The sequence below is a fragment of the Cyprinus carpio genome, chromosome A1 (genome assembly GCF_018340385.1).
Source record: "Cyprinus carpio isolate SPL01 chromosome A1, ASM1834038v1, whole genome shotgun sequence".
NCBI classification, from domain to species: Eukaryota; Metazoa; Chordata; class Actinopteri; order Cypriniformes; family Cyprinidae; genus Cyprinus; species Cyprinus carpio.
Genome location: NC_056572.1, coordinates 9,624,911 through 9,641,103, shown reverse-complemented (window position 1 = coordinate 9,641,103; position 16,193 = coordinate 9,624,911). Strand labels below are relative to the sequence as shown.

The following is a 16,193-nucleotide window of genomic DNA, read 5'->3' as shown; positions in this document are numbered from 1 at the left end:
CTCCTAGTGTTGTATGTTTCTAGTTCACGGAAAAGAACTGGCACACAAGAATTCATGAATCAGACTACACTGTTCACACTGTATGTTTTTGATTCACCAATAAATATGGGCTAATATGAATCACTTTTTCATGAATCAGACTACACTAGTCACGCTGTATGTTTCTGATTCACTACTAAGAACCATCTCAGAGTCATTTATGTGTAATGAGCTGTTGATAACTGACTGCAGGCTCAGCTGCAGAGTTCTGATACCAAGTCAGTGATAGTGACTTTGCATTGTTTCAGGCAGTTTCGCACAATAAAGCCATGGTGCCAATATAGTGGCTTGTTAAGAACCCCGGGTTAGAGGTCACTGCATGGGTACAGAGCCCCAGTCTGACACTGCATCAGCAATTCTGATTGTCAGGTGTGCAATAGCGCTTTGTGCGCTTTGCAACTCGCACTTCACCAGTGTTCTCTCCACACTCGTTGCATGCGTCAAGGCCTTTGTCACTCTAATTGTCAGAGGGAGTTCATTTGAATATGAATTAGTGTTGACATTTTCCCTCGCAATGATTTGGGTGGAAGCTAAAAGGGAGTAGGCACTTTCCTATCAGCACGTTGTATTAATCCACAAAAATTGTGTGAGGGCTAAATCAGGATTTACAAAAGAATAAACATTAGTGGTGTGCCTTGAAAAGTCAATCCAGTATATTTTTCATTGATTTGAATGCTTGAACCGTGCAGCGATGCCTCTTGAAGGATAATAAAGGATGGGGTGCCAGAGATAATCCGAGCGACAATCCCAAAGCGCTGTACGGGGATCCTCTATCTAGCTTTAACAGGATTTGGTTGTTTATATGTTTACAGGTTGCCTTACGGGCCGCAGACTGGCAATGCAAACTAATCTTATCAAGATCCACCAATTTTCATTAAAGCACTTAGAGCATTAAGTCCCAGCATGAATCCATTGATAGCAGGGGAGTGAAGGGGTGTTGCTTATTTTAAGTGAGGGTTAACAGCTTGTTACCATACAAGGGGCGTCTGTCTGCCCTGAGGATGGGGCGACCTGTTGTGGAACGAGGCAGCAGGACTAATCCTCATAATGAGAGCCACAAAGACAAAAGCATTAAAGCATGGAGAAAAATAAGGATAATGCGTGAAAAGACTAGGCGACTTTCCTTAATGAGCTAAAGGGAAATGTTTTTTTTTCAGAAAACTTGATCTGTGGATCTATGATCACAAGTCTCAGCTTTAACAATGTAAACAACACATCCCCACCCAAACCTTAAACTGCTTTCTGTAATCGGAGATGGCAAAAAGCGTAGTGTTCTTCTGACATGTTGCATGGTGGTTATGATTATTAGGAATGGTAATTGTGAATAATGATTCAGATTCCTTAAAGGTTCTATTAATGATTGTGCTAGTACTTCTGCGGAATGCGTTTTTGGGAAAAGAAACCCAATTTCACTACCTATTCATGTCATAATTTCAATAAATAATTAAAATGTAATTAAATTATATATTATTATATCTCAAAATACTACTCAAATAAGTTTAAAGTTAAATGTTTAATGCTCGAAGTTTAAGGAGCAACCAGTTTATTCATTTTTATAAAATACTACTGACAAAACACACACACAAAATGTTTTGCATACTTTCAACACTGTAAAAAATGATTTAAGTATATACAACAAAAATTATACAGTTGTACAGTAAATACTGTGTAAAAAAATAAAGAAGTTTTTGATTTGAGCGATTTTGTGTCATTTGTCATCAAGTTGTGTTTTATCAGCATTGTATAGCTTCTGGCCATCCTGCTCATTAAACATTAACATCAGCCATTAAAAACCCATATTGGTCAACCACTTTCTTCCGCTGTCCTATAAAGGCAAAATGCCCATAACAATAAATAAATTATTGTACAAATTCATCAAGACACTAGAGATAGTGTCTCCATATCTTACCTGCATGAGTCAGTACATTCTCAAACGCATCCAGATTAATTGTGTCGCCCAAATTTTGAGTGAGAAGTTGACAACTGCACCCCCTCTATCAGCATGAACCATGTACCATCATGAAGATTCTCCCTGGTGTCCTACTCTCTCCTCCTTTTGATTTGCATTACAAAGAGCAGGATCAAAGGGCTCGGGTTGGGTAAGCTGGCAGTGAACATCCCTCTACAGCGAGCCATTGTGTTGTTATGCAGCGCACATTCAACAGAGTGCAACTGGTCTGGTGTGGGGAGATTCCCAGCGCTGCTCTGATGCATCTGATGCAACTTTTAGTTTTGGCCAGTTTCTGACCAAAAAGACAAGGGATTTTTGGGTATATGGTGGTGATTGCACAAAATTCTTTGGTGGTTTGCTTGCATGTGAGTCTTAAATATCTCAGTAACTCTAATAGTAAGAAACTATTGTTATTTCTAAAACTGAAGGCTGCTCTGTCTGAGAGGATTATGATATTGGAAGAGGTGATCAGAGAAGTCTCAGCTTAAATAATAGGTGATTTCACACATTCACATGCCTTTCTTTCCATTAAAATCAACAGTAACACCCATTTTCTTATAATAGACTACATACAGTAGCTGGCCTCGTGGGACATAAGCATATCCCTTATACTAGTGTATCTGCACGCTTAGGAATTAAACATAATACATAACACATTTTAAGACTTTAATTCCATTTTTAAATAAGACCAACATTTGACATAAAAAAGGAAGAAAAAAAGAAGAATGTTTAGCAGTTAAAAGTGAAGTTTTAACACAACTTTAAAACATTTGGTAGGGCTGGACGACTCAATAATAATAATAAATAATAATTATTATTATTATTTATTTATTTATTTATTAAATATGTCCAACAATGCTGCAGAGGTACAGTACTGATGAAAAGTTAGAGGTTATTAAGATTCTTTAAAGGAAATAATCGTTTTATTCAGCAAAGATGCATTAAATTCAAAAGTGAAAAAAGTAAAAAAAAAAAAAAAAAAAAAAAAAAAAAAAAAAAAACAAAGCAAAAATTGTTTCTCTTTAACTTTGTTCATCAAAGAATCCTGGAAAAAAAAAATGTTTTAGTTTCCACAAAAATATTAATCAGCACTACTGTTTTCAAAATTGATAAGAAATTTCACTTGAGCATCAAATCAGTATATTATTAGAATGATTTCTGAAGGATCATGTGACACTGAAGATTGGAATAATGATGCTGAAAATTCAGTTTGGCATCACAGCAATTAATGACATTAATATTACATTAACATTAAAAACATTGTTTAAGGTGAATGTGATGGAAAATGTAATGAAAAGCCTTTACATTAACATAAAAGAACTCTGCAAACAACATTTAAGACTTTTAAAATGCTATTAACACTTTTCATGGCCCTAGAGTTTGAAAAGTGTTTTTAAGGAACTGCTGACACCCTGGATCCATTGTATAGTGGTGTGATCCAGATGTATAATTTTTAGTGAAAATTGTAATTTTTTGGCAAATTTTTCACATCGTTTGATTATCAAAAATCTATCAATTCAAAAATCTTCTGACATCTTGACAGTAAAACATTTTCTGTTTCCCATGCTTCTATGATTGCGTCTTCATACACACCTTACTACAACTGCAAACAAACTCCTTTCTCCTCAGTATAACATATCACATACTGCCTACAGGGTGGAAGTGTTGCTGTAGTTAAACTCATCCCCTCTTACCGTCGATACACGCAACGGTATAATAAACAAACAAATCAGCTGAGCCGACAGCAAGCGGACACAACTCAAGGAAGTGCAGAGCTGCCGTTTTCATATTCCCTCCATCTCAGGGAAGCGCGACAGCCCCCACCTTTCCTTTCCGTGGTGAGTTCATTGAGTTCAGTCCATTATGGCAGAGCTGCTATAGCCTACTTACTGTGGCCATTTTGAGTTATCGCAAATAATTTACAGCCAAGTTTTGCATCGTCTTTAGAGTAGACCGAGGATGCAAGATGGTGTCCAGACATCTCAGAACTCCCACTCTTGGACCCATTTACTCATGCTGACCCTTCTCTGTTGCTGTATGTGATTAACATGCCAGCTAATGGAGGACAGTGAGTCACACTTTCGGATGGCAATGCTAGCCTATTGTTCTCAAGGCATGTGTGTAATGTTTCAAACTCCAAGGGATGAATATGAGAGTCTGAGCCAAGAGTGAAAGCAAAACCTTGGGATTTGAGATGGGGAGGATGATCTTTTCACACCTGCTTGATTTTGCGGCTCCACATCTGCTGTGATTCAATTGATTCATAATTGGATTCATTAGAAGTAGATGATTAAATACCATTAAGCCCAGAGCATGAATCCATTATGCGTGAGAGCTAGAGAAATACTGTATATTTACTCTTTAATGCTTTTTAAGACATCTCTATGTTCATACACAAAAATAAATGAAAGAATAACAACAACAGCGTTGGTTGATTTCAAATGAACATGGCACATATGTAAATGAGTACACACAAACTAACTTAAAGATGGTCTCATTTCAACTATTACTCAATCCCACAGGTATTTCTAGCAATGCATCCCAAAATAACTTCCGACCCAAATAGCTCCCCCATGCTAAAACAAAGACAAACCTCCTTATGCCACAAGAACTCGTGAGTGCAGGCTCTTCTCAAGAAGAATTAGGAGAACCGACGCTCTGTTTCATCTTTTTAGAAGAGTGAAAAAAAAAAGTGACATGGATTTCTAAATTTGCAAAAATGAATTACCAATTTTATATTATTAGCCATTTTTTTTCATTATACTTTAACATGAGATAATCAGGATTATTTCATTCTATTGAATGAATTTTTTATTTTTTATTTTTTATATATCAAAATAACCACAATATATACATACAGGTTGAAAATCCCTTTACTAAGTGATCAAACTTACAATTTCCAGCAAGCAGAAAACAAAACAGGCAAAAAAACATCAATGATTTGCTTAGCTTTAAATATTAATAACCAATGTCTCATTCAATCTTATTTGAGTTTCTTTTTGTGGGCGTATAATCAAGATACAAAACATGCTGCCAATATTGTGCAATCTTGACATGAACCAATTCAGCTTGACTGATGTACATCCAAACTCGGACAGTGCTTTGCCAGCCTTCCTTTCACTTCCTTCAGTAAGCAGCAACTGCAAAGCAGTCAGAAAGAAAGAATGCATTTGTCTGCTTTAGCTTAAGGTATGGGGTGGTGGTGAGACTGGGTTTTGCTGTATCCAGGTGTTATAATGCAGGCCAGTACTGGAGCCAGGCCAGGTCATGTGGAACTTAGACAACGGTAAATTGGAGCATATGGAAATAAAGCTGGCTTTGCATATATGCCACGGCTACACACACACACACACACACACACACACACACAAGCCACAGACATGGAGGTTGCAGAAGTGCTGAGCTCAGCGATGTTTCATGGAGAAATCCCTCATCTGACACTCACATGCATGCACAAATGTGCACGTGCATGCTGCTTGCATGATGAGTTTTCAGACATGCTTTCCCAAAAACGTTTATAATGTGCAAATGTCTCGTTATTGTAATGATTGCAGAATGCATGTTTTTCATGCATAACTGATCCAAAATCAATCCATGTTGAACAAAAAAAGCTGAATTTCTTTCCGTTGTAGAATAGTGACCAACTTGTCTCTGTGCAGCAATAGATGGAGTAATTGATTGAAGCTTGCATAAACCTTGATAAACAACGCCTTTTGTCGCTTTAAGTTTCATGACCCATTTTGAGGTTGAATCGTTGCCGGCGGTGATTGATGGCTTCAGATGAAAAAAAAGAGAAGAAAAGAGATGGGATATTTACAGAGGGAACATCGTCCTTCATTGTATCTCGCAAGGTCTGTTCGAAGACTTTCTCTGGAGGTATCGCAGGAGACACTGGCTGTGAGATTCCATGCAGAGACCGATGAGAAGAATGACGCCAAAACAAACTAGTGCAATAGCTGTAACAAAACGTGGTTCCTTAGCAAAGTGTTTCTTTAAAGAAAACAGTATGATTAAAAATGAGGGACTGTTCCAGATGGGACAGAGCAAGAGTGGTCATTTTTGATAACACAACCGTTTTAATTCTGTAGTGTGTCAAATTTCCAAGTGAAATTCCAAGTTCCTAGTTATTTTTAAGATTTAAAACACTGGCATATTTTGCACCGATAAATTGTGCGCAGTAATGTTTCTAAATGAAGTCTCTTATGTTCATTAAGGCTGCATTTTTTGATCAAAAAATACAGTAAAAACAGGAATATTGTGAAATATTATTACAATTTAAAATAAGTGTTTTCTATTTTAATATATTTGTAAATGTAATTTATTCTTGTGATGACAAAGCTGAATTTTCAGCATTATTACTCAAATCTGCAGTGTCACATTATCCTTTAGAGATCATTCTAATATGCTGAATTGCAGCTCAAGCAACATTTATTATTATCAATGGTGAAAACAGTTGAGCTGCTTAATACTTTTGTGGAAACAGCAATGCATTTTTTCAGGATTCTTTGTTAAATAGAAAGTTCAAAAGAACATTTTTTTGAAATAGAAAATTGTAACAATTTAAGTCTTAAATGTCACTTTTGGTAAATTTAATTCTTTCTGAAGGAAACTATTCTGACCCCAAACTTTTGAACGGTAGTGTATATTAAAGTAACTAGGGTCAATTTTGATTCCACGTTGTGTTGAAAAGACCAGTCTTCCTGAAACTTTCCAGATGAAGGTCAAACATTTGCAGTGCTTATGCACTTTATTGCCGGTCCAATCATTCCCTGCCCTGCGCCGCCTTGTGAAAGTTTTACATTCTATCTTAAATGAAGGGACAATTGCTGTCAAACTGTGCGCGAGAGCGAAAAAAGTGCTCAGTTCTACTTAGCCTGTTAATCAAAGTCTTGAGTGCCAGTGCTGTGTCTCCCGTCTGCGCTAGATTCGGGACTCATACATAAAGATGCTGCACTTCACTCCTTTTCCCCCATTCCGCAGCTCTGGATGCTGACACTTACTCCAGAGGCCTTTCGACAAATGAGTGCACCATCTCCCGTCTCCTCTTTCATCAGATGCTAACCTTTTCATCACCCTTCAATGTGGCAGCCATCATGGGCAATCATCTGGCCCCAGTCAGATTAATGATCTCAGCGCCTAGAGTGGGTTGCCTACTCACTGCTGCAGTGCAGGAGTCTAATTGGATTGCTAGGGGTCAGCTTGAGTATTGTTACAGGGTGACCCTGACAGTTGCACTTAAGTTCGACAGTGGGAAGACTGTTGTCATTGTTAAGATAAGTGTCATATGCGACAACATAAAGTAAGTGCATGTGAGTTTGTGTTACAAAGGATGGGAAAAATATTAGATGCTCTGACACAACTGTCACTGGAGGTAGTGGAGCTGTGGCTGGTGGGTTACCGGACAACGCTTCTGTCGTGATGCAATGCGAGTTTGAATCCAGCCCAATTCAACTGCCCAACACTTCCTGTCCTTTAAATGATAGAGCCAACAATTAACTATAGAATATATAAATGGGGTCAAATTGACCTGATAAGTTGTGGTTTCTGGTATATTTTAATAAAATAAAATTGCATTAAAAATACATACATGTGCATACTACCCTTTAAAAGTTTGGGATCGTTTTTTTTTTTTTTTTTTCTTCAAGAAATTAATACTTTTATTCAGCAAGAATGCATTAAATTGATCAAAACTGACATTAAAGACTTTTACTTTGTTACAAAAAATGATATTTCAAGTAAATACTGTTCTTTTGAACTTTAGGTTGATCAAATAATATTGAAAAATAAAATGTATCACAGTTTCCACAAAATATAAAAATTATATTTTATAATTTTATAATATTATAAAAAAAATTAAGCAGCATAACTGTTTCCAGCATTGATAATAAGAAATGTTTCTTGATGTTTCATCAAATCAATATATAAGAATGATTTCTGAAGAATCATGTGGCAGTTGAAAATTCAGCATAACCATCACAGTAATTAATGTAAATGTAAAATGTAATTAATGTAAATGTGAAATGTACTACAACTTAAATAAAAATAATAAACCAATAAATAGTTGTACATTTACACAGGAATTGAACATTCAAATCATTTGTGTATAAACAAATGTTTACATTGTTTCATAACCCTGAACATAAAGATAAAAACAGGATGTATTTACTGTGATGAAATCCACTGAATCCAGTCAGGTCATGCTGACACCCTTTATGCATTCATGTAGTTTTTTTTGGGTCATGCATTCTAGGGTTAAAAACAAAATTGATGTCACAAGCTTGCAAAACAGCCTACCGAATATTATTTAATACAAGATTGCTGCACAATTACTGAATTATCAGAAGCTGACAAGCATGTCATGCAAGAGCCAAATGCGACCACATTCTTAAGTAATCTTGAGAGAGCACCATATGTCTACTTGCAGGAGCCAAGACTACTGATGAAACAGGCTCTGTTTTTTACACCTGAATTCCACCCGCAGAAGTGAACCTGTCAGAAGGTACAGCGAGACATCTTGGCCGAGGCACTAATGATATCTCTGCATATTTAAAGACGCTTCACCTCTTGTAAGGCCCATTTCTCGCTCGAGTCGACTGTCTTAAAGGAGTAGACATGCTCTCTGCATGACAACTATATTGCAATAACTCCCAGAATTGACTCATGCGATGGAGAGCGCTGTCGCTTTGTCATTTTCAATTACTGATGCTTGTGAGTAGCAATGGGATCAGTGCATTGATGTTATCTCAAGCAACCAGATCATTTCAGCTCCATTACACGGCATGTTATCCAAAAATCTGTCACTGGTTTCGATGATAAATGAGGACTGCGATGTAGTTAATATGAGCCAGCACATCTGATAATGTAGAGGACTCAATCTCAGAGCTGTGCAATCAAGTGAAAAGTGTGAATGGAATATCTAAAGGGTGCGAATGAATGCATTTATGGATGCATATTGGTTTGGAATAAGTGGTTATGATGGCTAATGCTGTCTCAATAACATTAGGTGGTTGTGGATGCACTCTGAAAGTCCCTTTTTGTGTTACATTTTAGTATGGAAAACAAGTCAGCCAGTGGACAGCAAGTCTCATTTTCTTCTCAAAGCAAGCCACATGTACTAAATGAGTCCATAAATTATTCTTAAGAGGAAGAACTCTGTGTATTTTATTGAATGATCCATATGGTCTGTCTCCCAGCATGAAGACATGGCCCACAGAGCCATGTGATCCGGAAACCTCTTTAAGATTTCACGGTGATGTGGCTGGATTTGGCTTTCTCCGGCGGGCCGACTTGCACACTATACGAAGGCAGCTGTGGTGCTGAGAGAATTACATAACACACATTTCAGCAGTCATCGTCTATGATAATGGGAATCCGCTCGGATCCATGGGCCTAATCGAGGAGACGGATATGTGAGAGCTTGTGGCCACTGCCAGGACTGGCCCGAGCTTGGGTTGAAGATGATTTTGTGGCATGCAAAACTAAATTTCAAAGCAACCAAGAATTGGGAAGTATGTGGAAATACAGTTTCATCTTTACTGTCACTTTTTCTTTCCGGATTCTCAGCAGCCAGCTGAGAGTTTCAGAGTGGCAGAGACTGCAGCACTGAATATGCATGCTTGGCACTTTTGCTCAATGCCTCCTGTCAATCCTCATAAGCATGCAGCTACAGGAGCTATTCTGCAGTTTGGGACATGGGGCTGTGACACAGGATAGATTTCAGAGGGGAAACGAGAAACGTGGTATGTTTTTGGATGTTTTTCTTTGAGGCTTTGCATTCAAGTTTGGCTACTGTAAAAAAAAATTAGGTGCATAAACATTTTTCACTCATAAATTGCTAGTAAGAAACAGCAAATAACACACTGAATGAAACATAAATTTTGAAGTAGAACAATTTAAATAGTATTTTCTTGTAAAACATACTCCAAAAATCTTTTGTTTACATCTTTGAAAAAACAACTGACTTCATGTTTGAGTCACTGAATCATTTATTCGACTGATCTGTTCAAATCATTCAGTAACGTCACTACTGTGTGTTTTAAAAAATAAAAAAATTATTTATATATATATATATATATATATATATATATATATATATATATATATATATATATATATATATATATATATATATATATATAAAAGAAAGAAAACAACCAAAAAAGTAACAAAAATTATATATGTATATATATATATATATATATAATTTTAGTTACTTTTTTGGTTGTTTTTCTTTTGGCTTTGCATTAAGGTTTGGCTAAACTGGAAAACAAAATGGTTAAATTTGTATAAATAATTTTCACTCAGAAATAGTTAGTGAATTTCACAAACATTTACAAAGAAACAGCAATTAACACAATTACTAAAGTAGAAAAACTGAAACATTATCTACAAAAACAAAAAAAAATTTTTTTTTTCACTTTTTTTTTAAAATTATTTTTTTAAAGTGTAAATGGGAAGTATGGGTTAAACTGGGATGGTTTATTATTAGACTTTACTCCCAACTTTTCCTTGGGGCGTTTAGTCAAGAAAGCAACGTAATGACTTTAGAGAAGCGTTCCTGTAAGTAGTTGACACTGTGAAACACACAATGTGCTGCCGTAGCACAGTGCATTAGGCTCTTTGGAGAGTCATTACAGTATTAGTTACAGAGTTTGCCCTGGCCTGATAAAAACGTCTGTTGTGGATCAGTGTGCGAAAAGATCCAAAAGTACAAAAACATTTTCTTAACTAGATCCTGATTACAATCCTGACATGGAAATATAAGAACCTCTTATAAAAAAGGGTCAAACATCCTCGCTGTAATTATAGTATTACCACATAAATTAAATGTTGTAAAGGTCTTTCAGAGAGCTGTAAGTGTAATTTTCCTTTTTTGCTTGTCAGTCAGACTTCTAATGCTTATTAGAAGTTCATTGCTTGCCATATGACAAATCGTGTAAGAACAGCTGTGAAGCACCATTAACTAGCGCCATTAAATGACTGAAATCTCATGCTGTGGGAAAAGTACTATTTTTAATATCTACATCCATTAAAAATGTTTTCTTCATCTCATAAAGCAAATGTTACTTATTAGAGCTGGGTAACGTGCAATGCAACAGTAGAAATTTTATGATGTTTACAAGCCTAATAGTGGGCAGGACTACTTAACAGTATGCAATTAGGAAAATACAGAACAAGACATAACAGAGCAATTAAAAGTCACTGTTTTGAGTGTATTGTTTATAAGTCTTTGCACTGATCTCAGAATTATCATTTGTTATGAATAATCTTTTGATTGGCATCAATTTTCAAATAAAATAAAATATGTACTGTTGCAAAATACTTAAATATTTAATTCATTAAATACAAAAAATATATATTATAAAAATAATAATAAAAAAAAAAAATAATTGCATTAATGGTCAGTTTCTGTTTTTTATTTTGATAGTTTTTCAGGGACTATTTCTACAGGTAACACCAGGTGAGGTGAAAAGTGACTGTATGCATGAGTAACTGAATCATTCATTCAAAAGATTCTTTAAAAAACTGATCCATTCAGGAGCGAAGCAGGAGTGAGTCAGTGAATCATTCACTCAGATTATTTGTTCAGAAACCCTGACACATGATGTAATGCCACTTCTGTGTGTTGCAATGGTTCTGCAGTGGCTTTGTACATTTGTCTTTGGTGAAAAAAAAAGACTCAATATTACGTCTAAAATGTAATTTATTATTACATTCTTTATTATTGAACTGTTGTATAAAAGCAATATCACACTTGCAACCATGCTGCTTTTTGGAAACAACCAGTAGCGAACTGTGACTCTTGAACTGGCTAGGAACAACAGCACTCTTGCTCATGTGAAATTGCACATCATCAGTGAAAAAAAAAAAAGACTTAAAGGGGTCATATAATGCAATTTCAATTTTTCCTTTCTCTTTGGAGTGTTACAAGCTCTTGGTGCATAAAGAAGATATGTAAAGTTGCAAAGACTAAAGTCTCAAATCCAAAGCAAAGGTGAGTTTTGAGCAATGTAGAGAGTAGTGCTTGTAAATGAGTTGTTTGTCATTTCTCCGATCACAAATGCAGACATGGTTGAATGTTTACGTGACGCGATGCAACGCAATGCTTAAAAAGACAGTATAAGTCAATATAATCAGTAATTATTTCCCCACTGGATACAACAAAATGCCTCATTTGTAATGGGCTTTATTGGTTTTGTCTCGTCGTGCCGGTGTTCTGACGATTTGTGCTACCCTGTCAGATTTTGCTACGTCCCATTAAAACAAATAGTAGCATAATTCAGAAGCAAAATCCTTTATTAACATGTACACCTACCCCAGCGATTCTCAATTCCAGTCCTCACGCCCCCAAACTCTTTATATTTTGCACGTCTCTTTGTTAACACACCTGATTCAGATAATCAGCTCGTTAGAAGTGAGCTCTGTGCATGAACTGTGTTCCCATTGACATGGTCCCTACACAGTGTTTATTGCTCCCTACTCCCTGAGCAGGGGAAATCTGATGACGTTTACTTCACTTCAGAACATTCATTCATGGATTTTCACTGCGCAACGTCTTCACACACTGACAAGTGTGACATCATATACCTCTGTAAATAAATACAATTTAAATTCACGTCTCGCACACTTCAATGCACTTTGAATAGAACATATATGTTCGCCTCGAACTGGAATCATGGTGGAATATCCTGTGATGTCCACTTCGCAGGGCACTTACGTTCGAATAGAACAAACGTCTAAAGCATAAGAGAAACATACAAAATGTGCAGAGCAGGAGGGTGCGAGGACTGGAATAGAGAACCGCTGACCTACCCCAACCCTAAACCTACCCTTATAGTAGGATAAATACAGTGTTGGTAGCATTATTTGTTAGAACACTGGGAGACACCATCACAGTATGGTAAGGGGCGTAACATTTCCATCACACGCTTGAGGTATTCAGCACATCACAACGCACTGGATAGCTGGCCAATCAGCGTACGCCTCGCTTTTCAAAACGATGAGCTTTGTAAAAACAGACGCATTTCAGAAAGGCGGGGCATAGAGGAGAAACAATAATGTATAGTATGTGAAAAATAATGTGTTTTTTAACCATAAACCACATAAACACATTTCATTACACCAAATACACAAAATAATGTTCTTTTTAGCAACATCATATGACCCCTTTAAAACAGTGAATACTATTTTAAAACTGAAAGTAGAAATGATATAAAATGAGTAATATTGTAATACAAGATTCTGGTTATTTCACCCACCCCTAATACTTATTATTGTGGTTAAACGGGGAAACATCTTATACAGTAATTCTTTTACCACACCACACCACAACATGCTATTGCAGCTGCAAGCAAGATTTTATAAACCAAGTCTAAAAATATCAGACAGTTGAAATGAAAGCGATGAGAACAAAAGACATTTCAAGTTCCCCTATGTCCCAAAATAGATGTTACGAGACAAAAGCACTCCAGAATAGTCTGATGTGGCACTGTATCCCATGAGTTCCAGAATGGTCATTCGGTTTCGATGGAAACAGACGCCATTCTATTCTCTGTTCCAATATTGCAGTTACCCTTCTCCACAGGAGTAGATGAGTCACACTGACAGTCTCTTCAAGGTGAGATTTTTTTTGGATATCCTCTGTCATGGCTATAGGGCATGTGATGGTTGATGGAGTGGCTTTGGGCAAGGAACTTTTGTTCTATATTGAATCTTGCGACTACACAATCCCTCCTCAACACTTTTCAATATCTCCTGGCTTGACAAATCCGGATACCTGACTCGAACATAAAACAAATTGAATGGGATTTTTCTTGTAATATCATATTTATGACCTGAAATGGCCTCTGAGTTCTTCGAGAGCAAAGTGTCAATATGTTGACTGACATTTCGCTTAGCTAAAGTCAGGATGATTTTACACACAGTCTCACATGTCATCTCCATCCACATAGAGTCAATTCTAAAAACACAATCAGAAGCTTAACCTCAGGTTAAAAGCTGCAACGTCTAGAGAATAAGAACTCTTGTAGGCCTATTAAAGCTTGGAAGAAGGTCTCTAACTGTTCTGGCCTATTTCTTTCCACTTACTAGGGATTTAATGGTTTGTGAGCAATATTTGCTGCTCTGGAAGAAGAAGTCTGGTCTTTAGGGTCACTTAGCAATATAGAGCACCAAGGGCACAAGAGCTCTGTTGAGGTCAAATATCAGATGTCTTTGAGCATTTCTTATTCATACAAACCACTGAAAGTCAATAGCAAAGCCAAACACTGCCTCTCCAGCTTAAATACACACACCTACTAGTCATACTACCACTACACACTGCAGTTGAGATATCTATGAATTTATCTTCTTCAACATCAAGATCTTAGGTTAAAAATTTTAGGAATTTTTAAGTGCATATTTTAGTTTCAGTAAATGGTTACCGTTCTACAATTTGTAATTACCTTTAGCTTCTTTGTAGTTCACTTAACTGTCCTGAAAAGTTGGTTTTTAAAAACACATATTTCAATTAATAATATGCATGTGCATATGAATTATCATATTAAATTTATACGCTCTTACATACAAGCATATCCATTTTTAAAATGGCAAATAATGCATGACCATCTCAAAACTCAAGGTTAGAGGCATAATGACCAAATATTACAACCAATAAACCATGGTGCCAAAGCACCCACCATTGCATGCACATGCATTCACTTTTTATACTGAGAAAAATGCATGGCAGTGCAATCACAACCCATAGGATATAAAACTGGCCGAGCAATCTAAAAATCAATGCACGTTGTCAAGGCAATGCATCGGCATCAATGGATGGACCATGCGTTGCGCCTTCAGCACTGCGGAGAGCTCAACTCTGCGCAAAGCATGCCTCCATCCATGCGCTCGCGACGCACCACAGTCATTACTCACATGTGCACGGACGGTGCAAACCAATTCTGTTCCCTAAATGGATTTCATAAATCTCAAATCGTTATGAATGCACGCCGGTGCTTAAACCAACGTCCATGTGGATGTCAGTGTGCTTTGTCCACGCGCCGGATGGCTCCATCCTCGTGGATGGGGAAAAAAAGTGGCATTTACATGAAAATGAGTTGAATGTACGTAAGACCCTTCACAGTTGCATAGATATGCGCACTATATACTTAAGTCATGCACGTTTAACTGCAAGACACATTATGAGTTAATCACGCGCCTGCATTTATATATAATGCAGTAGAGCCGAGTCTGTGCAATGCCGAGGGGACTGGAAAAAAAGTCAAAACAAAAATTCCCTTATAAGACAGATGTAGATCTATAATTCAAACAGTCTCTCTTTGTATTATTCAGATCTTAATTTCCCAGCATGTTTAGCTACATTGCACTTGGTCGCAAGAAGTAAACTGTATAGCATGAAAACATTAACATATTTCAACCACATGGTATTTTAAAACGCATATGCAATAGTATGCAGAGTTGCAATTATGCAAAACGCAATAAATATTGTTTGTCGCGTCTTTCTAAGTTGAGTGAACACGCACGAGCGCACTGACACGCGAAAAAAAGTTGGACAAATTGCAAATACAGAGATAAAAGCAATTCACCTGCTGCCAGTTTTCCTCCAGAGACGGCATCGCAGAGAAGTAGCCAGTGTCATGAACAAGTTGAAGTTCTTGAAAAATACTGTAATTGGCCAGAACATCCATGTTTGTGCAGCTAAACGGTGCGTTTGAGAGACTTTGATTCTCTGCGCGAGGAATCCGCGTTCGCTTCAGCGCGAGCGACTGAAACATTCAGATCAATCGCGAAATCCGAAACGTTTCAGTTCAATTACGGTCACTAAAATATGTTTAAAGTAAATTATCCATCCATGCAGGTCTGTTTTCTTTCCTCACAATGTTTCTGGAAGGGGAGCAGCAGGAGCACAGTAGCTCACAGGTTACTGTGTCAGTCAGTGTGTGGAGCCAGCGTAGAGTCTGCGGATGCCCGCGAATCGAGGGGGCGTGCTTATCTGTCAATCAACTTCGTGCGTAACCATATAAGGAAAAAAGGGACGAGAACTTTAAGGGCGATTCGGAAAGGCGGAGCTAAACTCGGATAGCGGGAGGAGTTCGATGCTGTTTTGGACCTCTGATTGGTTCTTAGACTTGTCACTCACAACATACAGGCCTTTGAAAGCCGAGCTATTTTTAGACCGCTATATAACACACGAATCAGCGTTCGA

General features: G+C 37.1%; 1 protein-coding gene across 2 annotated transcripts in view; it reads right to left on the bottom strand.

Annotated features, from left to right (window-relative positions):
• Positions 1-15,954, bottom strand: part of LOC109077898 (Krueppel-like factor 7) — a 37,960-nt gene extending 22,006 nt beyond the window's left edge. Inside the window, exon 1 of one of the 2 annotated variants that reach the window (XM_019093218.2) lies at positions 15,574-15,954. In XM_019093218.2, coding sequence (XP_018948763.1) covers positions 15,574-15,762 — 189 coding nt within the window. In that variant the 5' untranslated portion in view covers positions 15,763-15,954. Of the gene's footprint in view, positions 1-1,948; positions 2,503-15,573 lie in introns of those variants that run through there. The other variant, XM_042741805.1, reaches the window with a different exon arrangement.
• Between the last annotated feature and the right edge of the window lie 239 nt (positions 15,955-16,193).